Source organism: Microcaecilia unicolor, chromosome 7, assembly GCF_901765095.1.
Source record: "Microcaecilia unicolor chromosome 7, aMicUni1.1, whole genome shotgun sequence".
Taxonomy (NCBI): Eukaryota; Metazoa; Chordata; class Amphibia; order Gymnophiona; family Siphonopidae; genus Microcaecilia; species Microcaecilia unicolor.
The window spans coordinates 131,360,845-131,374,139 of NC_044037.1; the positions used below are offsets into that span (position 1 = coordinate 131,360,845).

Consider the following 13,295-nt stretch of genomic DNA (forward strand, 5'->3'; position numbering starts at 1 on the left):
TATGAGAGGGGTTTAAAATTGCTTGTTTGATTTTTCAGTCTTTTCAACGTTAAAATTCCGAAAGTGTAATTAAGACCTTGAATTTTCTTTTTTTTCTTTTTTTTTATTATTTTATTTATTTTCAAAACATTAAATTTACAAAGATACATATCTTTGAGGAAATATTACAGAGCACACGGAAAACACCTCCATACAGAAATATTATTTTAAACATATAAGTCATATCTCCTGACTCTGAACTAGCCCTCTTAAATAGATCCAAGATGTCCTAGGTAATTACCAAGAGGAGTTGGTGATAAATCAAAATAATAGAACAAAATTAGGCTTACTCATATTCACTTAGGCCTATTAATTATGAGGCCTTTATAAATTCCCTCAATTGATCAACTTCATAAAAAATATATTTCTTATCCTTGTATGATACCAAACATTTGCATGGAAAACGCAATTGAAATCTAGCTTGCAACAAAATCACTTCTTGTCTTAATTCCAACAACTTCTTTCTACGTAATTGCGTCCACTTAGATACATCTGGAAAAATAAGAATTCTCCCTCCTAAGAAATCAATTTTAGTTCTTTGAAAATAAAGTTTCATCAATGCTTCCTTATCTTGGAGGAAGACAAACATCACAATTAAAGTAGATCTCTTCGGTGGATTGTTCTAAAAAGGCAGTTAAATCCAAACCTTCTGCTTGATCTTTTAGTTGAACCTGAGGTCCTTGTTCTTGGAGAGTTTCCTGCTTTACTGGCAAATAATAAATTTTCTGAATAGGAGGGTACATCTGCTCAGAATATTTGAGCTCTTCTCTCAAGAATCTAAGAAACATCTCTTTTGGTGATATTAGATCATTAAGAGGAAAATTCAAAATTCTCAAATTTGTTTCTTATAGCATTTTCTAAATTTTCAATTTTTCTCATAGTCATTAGTTTTTCTCCAACTACTTGGGTTTGAATATCACGTAAATGTTTCAGTTCACCATCCACTTTCAATTGTTTAGTTGAAATAGTTTCTAATTCAGTTTTCATGCTTTTTATTTGTATAACATTGTTCAAGGATACTGAAATAAAAGATGAACAGACTTTGTGAAGGTCCTCCAGTGCAATCCAAATAGTCTCCAGCAAAATTTCGGCAGGTCTTACCAGGGGCTGTGTAAACACCATCGATAACAACGTCTCAGCTTGTACCGAGGAAAAATCTTGAACTGGAACTGCCACTGTTGCCTGAAGACGCTGGGCTTCCTCCATTTTCTCCCACGCCTCTGTTAACTCTTCCGGAATCTGCCTCTCTTTCGGAGAGCTTGTCCTCTCTTTCTCCGGAACTAATACTCCGGTTGGCTGCAGGAACGGAGGAGTCAATGGGCCAGCAGGGCTGAGTGAAAAATCACTCTCCAAGCCAGTGCTCTCCCCAGCACCGGCAGCGGAAACGCCCATCGGAGTTGAAGCCAGGAATGCCGAGATAGTTGTTTGACGAAGAGAGGGATTCTCCACCTTGGGAAGAAGAGGTCCCCTTGGTTTCCCCTTTCTCTTCGGCATGCCTCTGAATAAAGGGTGAGAAATTTACCAGAAATAAGCAAATAAGAAAAAATTTCAACTTTATTTAGGGAGCTAAGATCTCGGCGTCCTACTCATCAGCCATCTTGGATCGCTAGAGACAGACCTTGAATTTTCTTAACAACCTGTCTACACCTCATTGAGACAACAAAATGAGACTTAGGGGCTCATTTATGAAACAGAGAAACATTCAAAAAGCAGCATAAAGTGGCAGATGGACTTTTTTGCCAAAAAGTCCAAATTGCTATTTTTGACCCTCACAAGTGTTACCCCTACAGAATTCTTTTGCTCCATTAAAGCACTGTGAGGTTCCTAAAAATAGAACTGAGCCAGAAGAAAAAGCAAAAGAAATGAAGGTGGAACAAAAAGATATGGAGGGACCCAAAGACAAAAAAACACACCAAAATATCAAATGTTGAAACACATACCAGGAAATGGAAATGGAAAGTGATGACCACAAATGCTCGCAGTCTTGGCAACAAAGTTCATGACCTTCAAGCCCTGATGTTGGAGGCAGACTTAGACGTTGTTGCAATCACAGAGACATTTCTCAATGGTTCCCATGAATGGGATGCAAACATACCAGGCTATAATCTATTTAGGAAGGATAGAGAGGGGCGTAAATGTGGAGGAGTAGCTCTATATGTGAGAAATGATATCACAGCAACCGAAATGACAGGGACCTGGGGTAAGGAAGAAGCGATATGGATCACCCTAAAAAGAGATGATAGAACTTCTGTCCACGTGGGTGTTGTCTACAGACCTCCAACACAATTGGAAGAATTAGATAAAGACCTGATCGCAGATATTCAAATGTTGGGAAAGAAGAGAGAGGTGCTGTTGCTGGGAGATTTCAATCTGCCGGATGTAGATTGGAAGGTTCCGTCTGCGGAATCAGAAAGAAGTAGAGAAATTGTGGATGCTTTCCAAAGTGCTCTGCTCAGACAAATGGTCATGGAACCCATGAGGGAGGGAGCGACGCTGGATCTGGTGCTCACAAATGTGGATACCGTGTCAAATGTCCGAGTGGGTGCCCACCTGGGAAGCAGTGACCATCAAACGGTTTGGTTTGATATGACGGCTGAAGAGGAGGGTGGCCACTCAAAACTCAAAGTCCTGGATTTCAAGCATGCTGACTTTAGTAAAATGGGGGAATACCTAAGGAAGGAGCTGATGGGCTGGGAGGACGTACGAGAAGTGGAAGGACAGTGGTCCAGGCTGAAAGAAGCTATAAATAGGGCCACAAACCTTTATGTAAGGAAAGTAAATAAAAGCAAGAGAAAAAGGAAACCGCTATGGTTCTCCAAGCAAGTGGCTGAGAAAATAAAGGCTAAAGAGTTGGCATTCCAGAAATACAGAAAAACTCAAGACGAGGAACACGGGGAGGAATACCGGAGGAAACTGAAAGAAGCCAAGAGAGAGGTACGTCTGGCGAAAGCGGAAGAACAAATGGCTAGAAAGGTAAGGAGGGGTGACAAAAATTTCTTCAGGTATATTAGTGAAAGGAGAATGACTAAAAAGGGAATTGTGAGACTAAAAGATACTGCAAACCGCTATGTAGATAATGATGAAGAAAAGGCAAATTTGCTAAATAGATACTTTTGTTCTGTTTTTACTGAAGAAAATCCGGGAGAAGGACCACGACGGACTGGCAAAAGTTCATTTGAGAATGGAGTGGATATAGCACCGTTCACGGAAGAGAGTGTGTATCAACAACTAGAAAAACTAAAGGTGGACAAAGCCATGGGACCGGATGGGATCCACCCCAGGATATTGATGGAGTTCAGAGAGGTTCTGGCGGGTCCTCTTAAAGATTTGTTTAATAAATCCTTAGAAATGGGAGAGGTTCCGAGGGATTGGAGAACGGCGGAGGTGGTCCCTCTTCACAAAAGTGGTGATAGGGAAGAAGCTGGAAATTACAGGCCGGTAAGCCTCACTTCGATTATTGGAAAAGTAATGGAAGCGATGCTGAAGGAAAGGATAGTGAATTTCCTGGAAGAAAATGAGTTGCAAGATCCGAGGCAACATGGTTTTACCAAAGGGAAATCGTGCCAAACAAATCTCATTTAATTCTTTGATTGGGTGACCGGAGAATTGAACCGTGGACGTGCTATGGACGTAATCTACTTAGATTTCAGCAAGGCTTTTGACACGGTTCCCCACAGGAGGCTCTTAAATAAATTAGATGGGCTGAAGATAGGACCCAAAGTGGTGAACTGGATTAGGAACTGATTGACGGACAGGCGCCAGAGGGTGGTGGTGAATGGAGTTCGCTCAGAGGAGGGAAAGGTGAGTAGTGGAGTGCCTCAGGGATCGGTGCTGGGGCCGATTCTGTTCAATATATTTGTGAGTGACATTGCCGAAGGGTTAGAAGGTAAAGTTTGCCTATTTGCGGATGATACTAAGATTTGTAACACAGTGGACACCCCGGAGGCCCCACCTGGAGTATTGTGTTCAGTTTTGCAGGCCGTATCTTGCTAAGGATGTAAAAAGAATTGAAGCGGTGCAAAGAAAAGCTACGAGGATGGTATGGGATTTGTGTTACAAGACGTATGAGGAGAGACTTGCAGACCTGAACATGTATACCCTGGAGAAAAGGAGGAGCAGGGGTGATATGATACAGACGTTCAAATATTTGAAAGGTATTAATTTGCAAACAAACCTTTTCCGGAGATGGGAAGGCGGTAGAACGAGAGGGCATGAAATGAGATTGAAGGGGGGCAGACTCAAGAAGAATGTCAGGAAGTATTTTTTCACGGAGAGGGTGGTGGATGCTTGGAATGCCCTCCCGCGGGAGGTGGTGGAGATGAAAACGGTAACAGAATTCAAACATGCGTGGGATAAACATAAAGGAATCCTGTGCAGAAGGAAGGGATCCTCAGGAGCTTAGCCTAGAATGGGTGGCAGAGCTGGTGGTTGGGAGGCGGGGCTAGTGCTGGGCAGACTTATACGGTCTGTGCCGGGGCTGGTGGTTGGGCGGCGGGGATAGTGCTGGGCAGACTTATACGGTCTGTGCCGGGGCTGGTGGTGGGAGGCGGGACTGGTAGTTGAGAGGCGAGGATAGTGCTGGGCAGACTTATACAGTCTGTGCCAGAGCTGGTGGTGGGAGGCGGGGTTGGTGGTTGGGAGGCGGGCCAGACTTATACGGTCTGTGCCCTGAAGAGGTCAGTACAAATAAAAAAGTAGCACATATGAATTTATTTTCTTGGGCAGACTGGATGGACCGTGCAGGTCTTTTTCTGCCGTCATCTACTATGTTAGTATCCAGCTTATAATTGAAAGAGAAAAACGCCTAGATTTCGACCCAAATTGGGAGATAGACGTTTATCTCACAAAAACGAATAAATCGGTATAATGGAAAGGCGATTTTGGACGTTTTCAACTGCACTCCATCGCGGAAGCGTACAAAGTTGACGGGGGCGTGTCGGAGGCGTGGCGAAGGTGGAACTGGGGCGTGGTTATCGGCCAAGGAGAGATGGGCGCCTTTCGCCGATAATGGAAAAAAAGTATGCGTTTGTAGCTAGAATTTAGGGCACTTTTCCTGGACCCTGTTTTTTCACGAATAAGGCCCCAAAAAGTGCCCTAAATTACCCCCAGAGGGAATCGGGGATGACCTCCCCTGACTCCCCCAGTGGTCACTAACCCCCTCCCACCACAAAAAATGATGTTTCACAACTTTTTATTTTCACCCTCAAATGTCATACCCACCTCCCTGGCAGCAGTATGCAGGTCCCTGGAGCAGTTGTTAGGGGGTGCAGTGGACTTCAGGCAGGTGGACCCAGGCCCATCCCCCCCCCTACCTGTTACAATTGTGCTGCTTAATGCTTATTAGTCGTCCAACCCCCCAAACCCACTGTACCCACATGTAGGTGCCCCTCTTCACCCCTTAGGGCTATAATAATGGTGTAGACTTGTGGGCAGTGGGTTTTGAGGGGGATTTGGGGGGCTCAACACACAAGGGAAGGGTGCTATGCGCCTGGGAGCTCTTTTACCTTTTTTTTTGTTTTTGTAAAAGTGCCCCCTAGGGTGCCCGGTTGGTGTCCTGGCATGTGAGGGGGACCAGTGCACTACGAATCCTGGCCCCTCCTACGAACAAATGCCTTGGATTTATTCGTTTTTGAGCTGGGCGCTTTCATTTTCCATTATCACTGAAAAACAAAAACGCCCAGCTCACAAATTGTCGAATAAAACATGGACGTCTATTTTTTTTTTGAAAATACGGTTCGGTCCGCCCCTTCACGGACCCGTTCTCGGAGATAAACACCCATGGAGATAGACGTTTTCGTTCAATTATGCCCCTCCATGTATTTTTAAGACTTTTTCTATGCAATTCGTCTGTAGTGCATCCAAATCACAAGGGGGCGTGTTGGGAGTATATTAAGATCAGGATTTGGGTGTTCCCAAAACTTGGATATTTTTATGCCATAATGGAACAAAGCAAAAATGTCCAGGGTTAAGTCAGACATTTTGGTCTAGACCTGTTTCAATCACGGCTAAGTCACAAAAAGGTGTCCTAAATGACCAGATGACCACTGGAGGGATTAAGGAATGACCCCCCCCCCCTTTACTTCCTCAGTGGTCACTGACCCCCTCCCACACTCCAAAGATGTGAAAGAAACAGTACATGCCAGCCTTTATGACAGCTTCAGATGCTATGGTCACTCCTATTAGAGCAGCACGTTGGTCCTTGGAGTAGCCTAGTGGTCACTGCAGTACACTGTAGAGAAGGGAACCCAGGCCCATATTCCACTCTAACTGTTATACTTGTGGAGGAAAGTGTGAGCCCTTCAAAACCCAGCCAAAATCTACTGTACCCACATATAGGTGACACCTGCAGACATAAGGGCTAATGTACAGTTGGGCACAGTAGGTTTTTGGTGGGTTTTGGAGAGCTTCCCATACAATATATAAGGGGTAACAGTGAAATGTGTACTTGGGACCTTTTATGTGAAGTACACTGTAGAGCCCCCTAGGGTGCCGCACTGCTCTGCTGGGATGTCTATGTAGTCAGTCTAATAAGAATGCTGCCCCCCCCCCTCCCCCCCCCCCAGGAAAAATTGAATTTTTTTTTTTTTTTTTTTTTTTCAAAAGTGGTCAGAAAAGAAAAACACACTGAGCACAAAATGTCTAGGAAATGGACATTATTGAAACAAAAAGACAGTTGTTTTTCTGGTTCGAAAATTGCTATGTTCGCCACTTGATTTTTGGACGTTTTCAGCAAAATGTCCAAAATCGGATTTAGATGTCATATCGAAAATGCCCCTCTTTATTTTCAAACAATGAAAAAAGTCCAATATAAGAAGCAGCTGGAGCTTTTCTTTTCTTTTTGTTTTCAGGGGGCTAGGATTTGGAATAATCTCCCGTTGTAGATTAAAGTGTTACCTTCTTATTTTATATTTCAAAAAGCTTTGAAAACTTTTTTATTTTCAAAATTTCCTGCTTTATTTTATATTGTTAGTTTTATATGAATGTTATCACTCTGTACTCTCCCTCAAATGTTGAGGTTTTCTTTACTTGTTAGAATTTCTCATTAAATAAGCGGAATATAAGACCATATATAGTATAGTATAGTTGCAAACTCTGTTGAGCAGGGACTCTCTCATGTTTTTGTACAGCACTATATACATCTAGTAGTACTACAGAAATGATTAGTAGTACTAGGAGTAGTACAGTTAAAAATCCACATAAAAATATCTGGCTAACTTATCTAGCTATCTCTAAGCACTGACAGCCCCCTGAATATTGCCCTCACAGGGTACAAGACTCCTCAGTCCAGTGGCGTCGGAAGGGGGGGTGGGGCGGTCCGCCCTGGGTGCACGCTGCTGGGGGGTGTCGGCTTGCTGGTTCCCTGCTCTTTCTGCCCTGGAACAGGTTACTTCCTGTTCCGGGGCAGAGAAAGCAGGGAAGCAGCAGAGCCGACGCAGGTCCCAGTGACGTGCACTGGGGGCGGATCGGCCCTACCGCCTGCCCCCGCTGCAAGGTAAGAGTGCGGAGGGGGTGCGCCGTGCCCTGCACCCGGGGGGGGGGGGGGTGTGCAGCGGCGACCCGCCCCGGGTGTCAGGCACCCTCGCTACGGCACTGCCTCAGTCTCTCCACATACACAGTAAAGAAATCACCACTCCCGGTTCCCATGTAGATATAGTATAGAAACAACTGTTCTGAGGGCCCCTTTTACCAAGCTGCAGCAAAAGGGGGCCTGCTCTGGTGTCAGCATGTATTTTTCATGCACATCGAGGCCCCCTTTTACCACATCGGTTAAAAGAGAAGTCTCTCTTTCTTGCAGGAAATGGCCTTTCAGGGAGAGCCCTTACCATCATCCATTAAGGAGCGATAAGGGCTCCCGCGCTAACCAGGCAGTAACTGGGCAGAAGGTGGTACTGCCCAATTACCGCCAGGTACACTCCGGCGCTACAAAAATAAATATTTTTGGTAGTGCCAGATATGACAGTGCACTGGGGGTGGGAAGTACCGCCGGGCTACCGCAGCAACCCAGCTGTACTTCCTGTTCAGTGAGCGGTAAGCCTGCGTTGGGCCTACTGCCGCTTTGTAAAAGGGGCCCTTAGCTTCTAATTCTCAAACAGCAGGCAATGGTACAGAGGTAGGTTTGAAGGTTAAAGGTTTAAAGTTACCAGACGTAATTTGTGTTCCTCTTCCAAGATGAACAAATTTTCCTTCTGCATGTAAAAATCTGCTGTCTGTAGCATGGCCATAAGAGGAACAAGACCCACAAGCTGGGATCCCACCACAGGCAGGTTCAGGGCCTGAAAACAACAAAAAAAAAAGTGAGAAGCAGGAATGAAAAGACTGTGCTGTGCCATAGGAATGAAAGAGAATTCCTCTCTATCTTAGGTTTGTTAACTTTTCACAAACTATAATAGACATCCTAGAAGGTTGCTAGGCTGTATAGAGAGAGGTGTGATCAGCAGAAGAAAGGAAGTGTTGATGCTCCCTGTACGTTGGTGAGGCCCCACCTGGAGTATTGTGTTCAGTTTTGGAGACCATACCTTGCGAAGGATGTTAAAAAAATGGAAGCGGTGCAGAGAAAAGCTGTTCCAAGACGTATGAGCAGAGACTTGCTGACCTGAACATGTATACCTTGGAGGAAAGGAGGAACAGGGGTGATATGATACAGACATTCAAATACTTGAAAGGTATTAATCCGCAAACAAATCTTTTCCGGAGATGGGAAGGCGGTAGAACGAGAGGACATGAAATGAGATTGAAGGGGGGCAGACTCAGGAAAGATGTCAGGAAGTATTTTTTCACAGAGAGGGTGGTGGATGCTTGGAATGCCCTCCCGCGGGAGGTGGTGGAGATGAAAACGGTAACGGAATTCAAACATGCGTGGGATATGCATAAAGGAATCCTGTGCAGTAAGAATGGATCCTCAGAAGCTTAGCCGAAATTGGGTGGCGGAGCAGGTGGGGGAAGAGGGGTTGGTGGTTGCGAGGCGAGGATAGTGGAGGGCAGATTTATACGGTCTGTGCCAGAGCCAGTGATGGGAGGCGGGACTGGTGGTTGGGAGGCGGGAAATACTGCTGGGCGACTTGTACGGTCTGTGCCCTGAAAAAAGGCAGGTACAAATCAAGGTAAGTTATACACATATGAGTTTATCTTGTTGGGCAGACTGGATGGACCATGCAGGTCTTTTTCTGCCGTCATCTACTATGTTACATCCAGCAGGGGACTGGGGAGACCTGGATATAAGGCAGGATGGAAGGGTCATAGGGCAAAAGTTAGAGGTCTTTTCTAAACCTCAAAACAAGAGCTATTTCATGCAACGTGGAGGGGCATAATCGAACGGCACCGGCCATCTCTATGGGCGGCCATCTCCGGGGCCGGCGCCGCAAGCAGGCGAGCAAACTGTATATTCAAAAAAGATGGCCGACCATCTTTTTCTTCGTTAATACAGTTGGGCCCGGCCAAATGTCAGAGTTCGCCTGGTTTGAGATGGCCAGCATCGATTTTCGGCCGTAATGGAAAATAATGCTGGCGATCTCAAACCTGGCGAAATGCAATGCATTTGGTCGTGGGAGGAGCCAGCATTTGTAGTGCACTGGGCCCCCTCACATGCCAGGACACCAACTGGGCACCCTAGGGGGCACATCTAAAAAATTTTTTAAAAATTAAAAATAGCTCCCAGGTGCATAGCTCCCTTCCCTTGGTTGTTTAGCCCCCCAAATCCCCCCCCCAAAACCCACTCCCCACAACTCTACACCATTACCATAGCCCTAAGGGGTGAAGGGGGGCACCTACATGTGGGTACAGTGGGTTTTGGGTGGGTTTTGGAGGGCTCCCATTTACCACCACAAGTGGAACAGGTAGGGGGGGGTGGGCCTGGGTCCACCAGTCTGAAGTGCACTGCACCCACCAAAAACTGCTCCAGGGACTTGCATACTGCTATCAGGGAGCTGGGTATGACATTTGAAATTGGCATAGAGGCTACCAAAGAAATTTGGGGGGGGGGGGTTGGGAGGGAGGGGGTTGGTGACCACTGGGGGAGTAAGGGGAGGTCATCCCCGATTCCCTCCGGTGGTCATTTGGGGCTCCTTTTTGAAGCTTGGTCGTGAGAAAAAAGGGACCAAGTAAAGCCAGCGAAATGCTCGTCAAGCCATTATCGGGCGAAGCTGGCCATCTCATGAGCATGCCCCCGTCCTGCCTTCACTACCCTACCAACACGCCCCCTTGATGTTTCGCCGGCTCCGCGACGGAAAGCAGTTGAACCTGGCCAAAATCGGCTTTCGATTATACTGATTTCGCCGGGTTCAGGAGATCGCCGGCCATCTCCCAATTTGTGTCGGAAGATGGCCAGCTATCACTTTCGAAAATGAGCTGGATAGTAACATAGTAGATGACGGCAGAAAAAGACCTGCACGGTCCATCCAGTCTGCCCAACAAGATAAACTCATATGTGCTACTTTTTGTGTATATCTGACCTTGATTTTGTTTCTGCCATTTTCAGGGCACAGACCGTAGAAGTCTGCCCAGCACTAGCTCCGCCTTCCAACCACTAGCCCCGCCTCCCACCACCAGCTCTGCCACCCAATCTCGGCTAATCTTCTGAGGATCCATTCCTTCTGAACAGGATTCCTTTATCCCATAGTATGATAATATATTTAAAAAACATTTACATACATGCTAATACAATCACACTAATAACGTATATAAATATCTGCCCTTCTAATTTTAATATTGATGTTTCATCCATACATAACAGAATAATTTATATCTTCACAAGCCAATTTCTGTACTTCACATTTTCAAACTATTACTACATCATTTGCTAATTTGTACTACTACCATAAGCGCTACTACTACTACTTAACATTTCTAGAGCGCTACTAGGGTTACGCAGCGCTGTACAATTTAACAAAGAGAGACAGTCCCTACTCAAAGAGCTTACAATCTAATAGACAAGTGAACGGTCGGTCCGATAGGGGCATTCAAATTGGGGCAGTCTGGATTCACTGAACGGTAAGGGTATGGCCTACCTATGCGCTATTCTATAAACCAAGTCTTACTGTAGACACAGTTTATAAAATAGTTCTACATGCGTTATTCTGATGCGCCTACATTTTTTAGACATCATTTGCTGAATCTAGCCCTTAACATGTTGAAAGCGCGAACATCCAAAATAAGTCTAGCAAAAGAATTCTTGATCACTTGTAAAGCATGTAATTTCATACTACTTAAATCTAAGTGCAAGAATTGCAATAATCAAGTCCATTAAGAACTAAACTTTGGGGGGAGAAGTGACGTCACGAGCCTGAATGGCCGCCTAATCTCGGAGCTCCGCACTATCTCACCTATAATTAGCAGCCATCCGAGCTAAAAACCCTCTCCCAGAGCTGAAAAGAGCTGCAAACAACAGGCAAGTACTCCAGGGCTGCGAGATGAGTAAAAAGAGTGACGTACCGCAACGGGAAAGCAAGCGAATTTCAGCACGACAGACGGAGCAGGGCCCAGTACGGCAGGCATCCCCGAAGACGAGGAGGCTGTCGGAGTTTGGGTCGACTTCTTCCCATGAGGAGCGTGGCAAATCCGTCCCTGAGCAGGCAATGTCACAGGACCTGGCAAAAAGTCTTGCCTCAAAGGATGAGATACTAGAGCACGTGGATGCCTTAAGCGTGGACTTGAGAGAGTTGGGAGGAAGGGTGGAGACTCTTGAAGAGCGCGCAGACGAGCAGATGGAGAAAAATGAGGCGGTGGAAAGGCTCCTGAAAAAATTGGGGGACCAGGCGGAGGAATTCCAGTATAAGCTAGACGACCTCGAGAACTGGGGACGCAGACAAAACCTCCGGTTCCGAGGAGTTCAGGAGAATGGAGACAGAGAAGACGTACCAGCAGTAGTGCGTGCACTGTGTGCGCAGTTGATGGGAGCTGACTTTGACTCAAATGAGGTGGGCATAGATAGAGCTCACAGAGCACTGGGCAAAGCTTTTCACTTACAATATAAAGGGTTTGAACTCCCCATACAAAAGGCACGCTTTAATGCGGGAATTGTGTCTGACGAAGCCACATGTGGTATTTTTGCAAGAAACTCATTTCTTAAAGTGACACGAAGGACTGCTGTCCTCTAAGCAATACCCACATGTGATTTGTGCTTCGGACATGACAGGAACAAAAAAAGGGGAGTGGCTATAATGTTCCATAAGGACGTTCAGATGCAGATTTTGCGCTCAAGGAAAGACAGGGAAGGTAGGTATCTTTTTCTGCATATTCTGTTGGAGCAGGAGGAATATACACTGGCTGGGGTCTACGCGCCAAATGAGGGCCAAGACCGATTCTTTCAGAGGTTCTTGAGAGAGTTGCAAGCCTTTGCTAGGGGAAAGGTATTAGTGGCGGGAGATTTCAATGCTACTATGCAACCAAGCCTGGATAGGTCGACTCCTCCTGCTCCATTGGACTGTAGAATCTCGCGTGGCTTGAAAACGTTTGTGGAAGACATGGGACTATATGATGTATGGAGACTGGGTCACGCCAGAGGGAGGGATTATACCTATTACTCCCCGGTGCATCTCTCCTGCTCCAGATTGGATTACATTTTTCTTGATGTTATCAATAGAAATCAAACAAAATAAAACATGGAAAAGAAAATAAGATGATACCTTTTTTATTGGACATAACTTAATACATTTCTTGATTAGCTTTCGAAGGTTGCCCTTCTTCGTCAGATTGGAAATAAGCAAATGTGCTAGCTGACAGTGTATATAAGTGAAAACATTCAAGCATTACTATGACAGTCTGACAGGGTGGGAGGATGGGGGTGGGTAGGAGGTATGCATGGGGACATCAAAGCATATCATTGATATTCTAACAGGATGGGTGTGGATAGGTGAGGGGTGGGGTGATCAACAGAGACATACAGCTTTATGGTTTATAATGGGCTAGGAACCCCAGATCCTTGTTAAGTCCTTTCTGTTGGGTGTTAAAATATTCAATCATTCTGACTTCAAAGGTCTTACGTTCTTGTATGGTTTTAACGTTACCTTTCAGGGGAAGATCACGTGATGCAGTTGGAGCAGTAGCAACGCTTCTGTGCTGCTCCGCGGACCCTGCTCGCTCCCGGCGCCCTACGAACTAAACTAACCTCAAAAACACCAACTTAGTCCCGTCAAAGTGTTGCGGAAGGTGTATGGACCCATTCCTCGTTCCCATGCCGCTAGGAAGCACGAGGAAGAGCTCGAAGAACGAAAAAGAAAAGCTCCCGGTAGCGAGCGGCGAATCCAAGATGGCGGCCGCAT

At 45.7% G+C, this 13,295-nt stretch overlaps 1 protein-coding gene across 6 annotated transcripts in view; it reads right to left on the minus strand.

Annotated features, from left to right (window-relative positions):
* Nucleotides 1-13,295, minus strand: part of FTCD (formimidoyltransferase cyclodeaminase) — a 1,011,684-nt gene that overhangs the window by 516,768 nt on the left and 481,621 nt on the right. For 5 of the 6 annotated variants that reach the window (XM_030210600.1, XM_030210602.1, XM_030210603.1 and 2 more), the window contains exon 8: nt 8,181-8,312. The exons of the other annotated variant lie outside the window; for it this stretch is intronic. In XM_030210600.1, the coding sequence (XP_030066460.1) occupies nt 8,181-8,312 (132 nt within the window). The remainder of the gene's footprint in view (nt 1-8,180; nt 8,313-13,295) is intronic. 6 annotated transcript variants of the gene reach the window in all.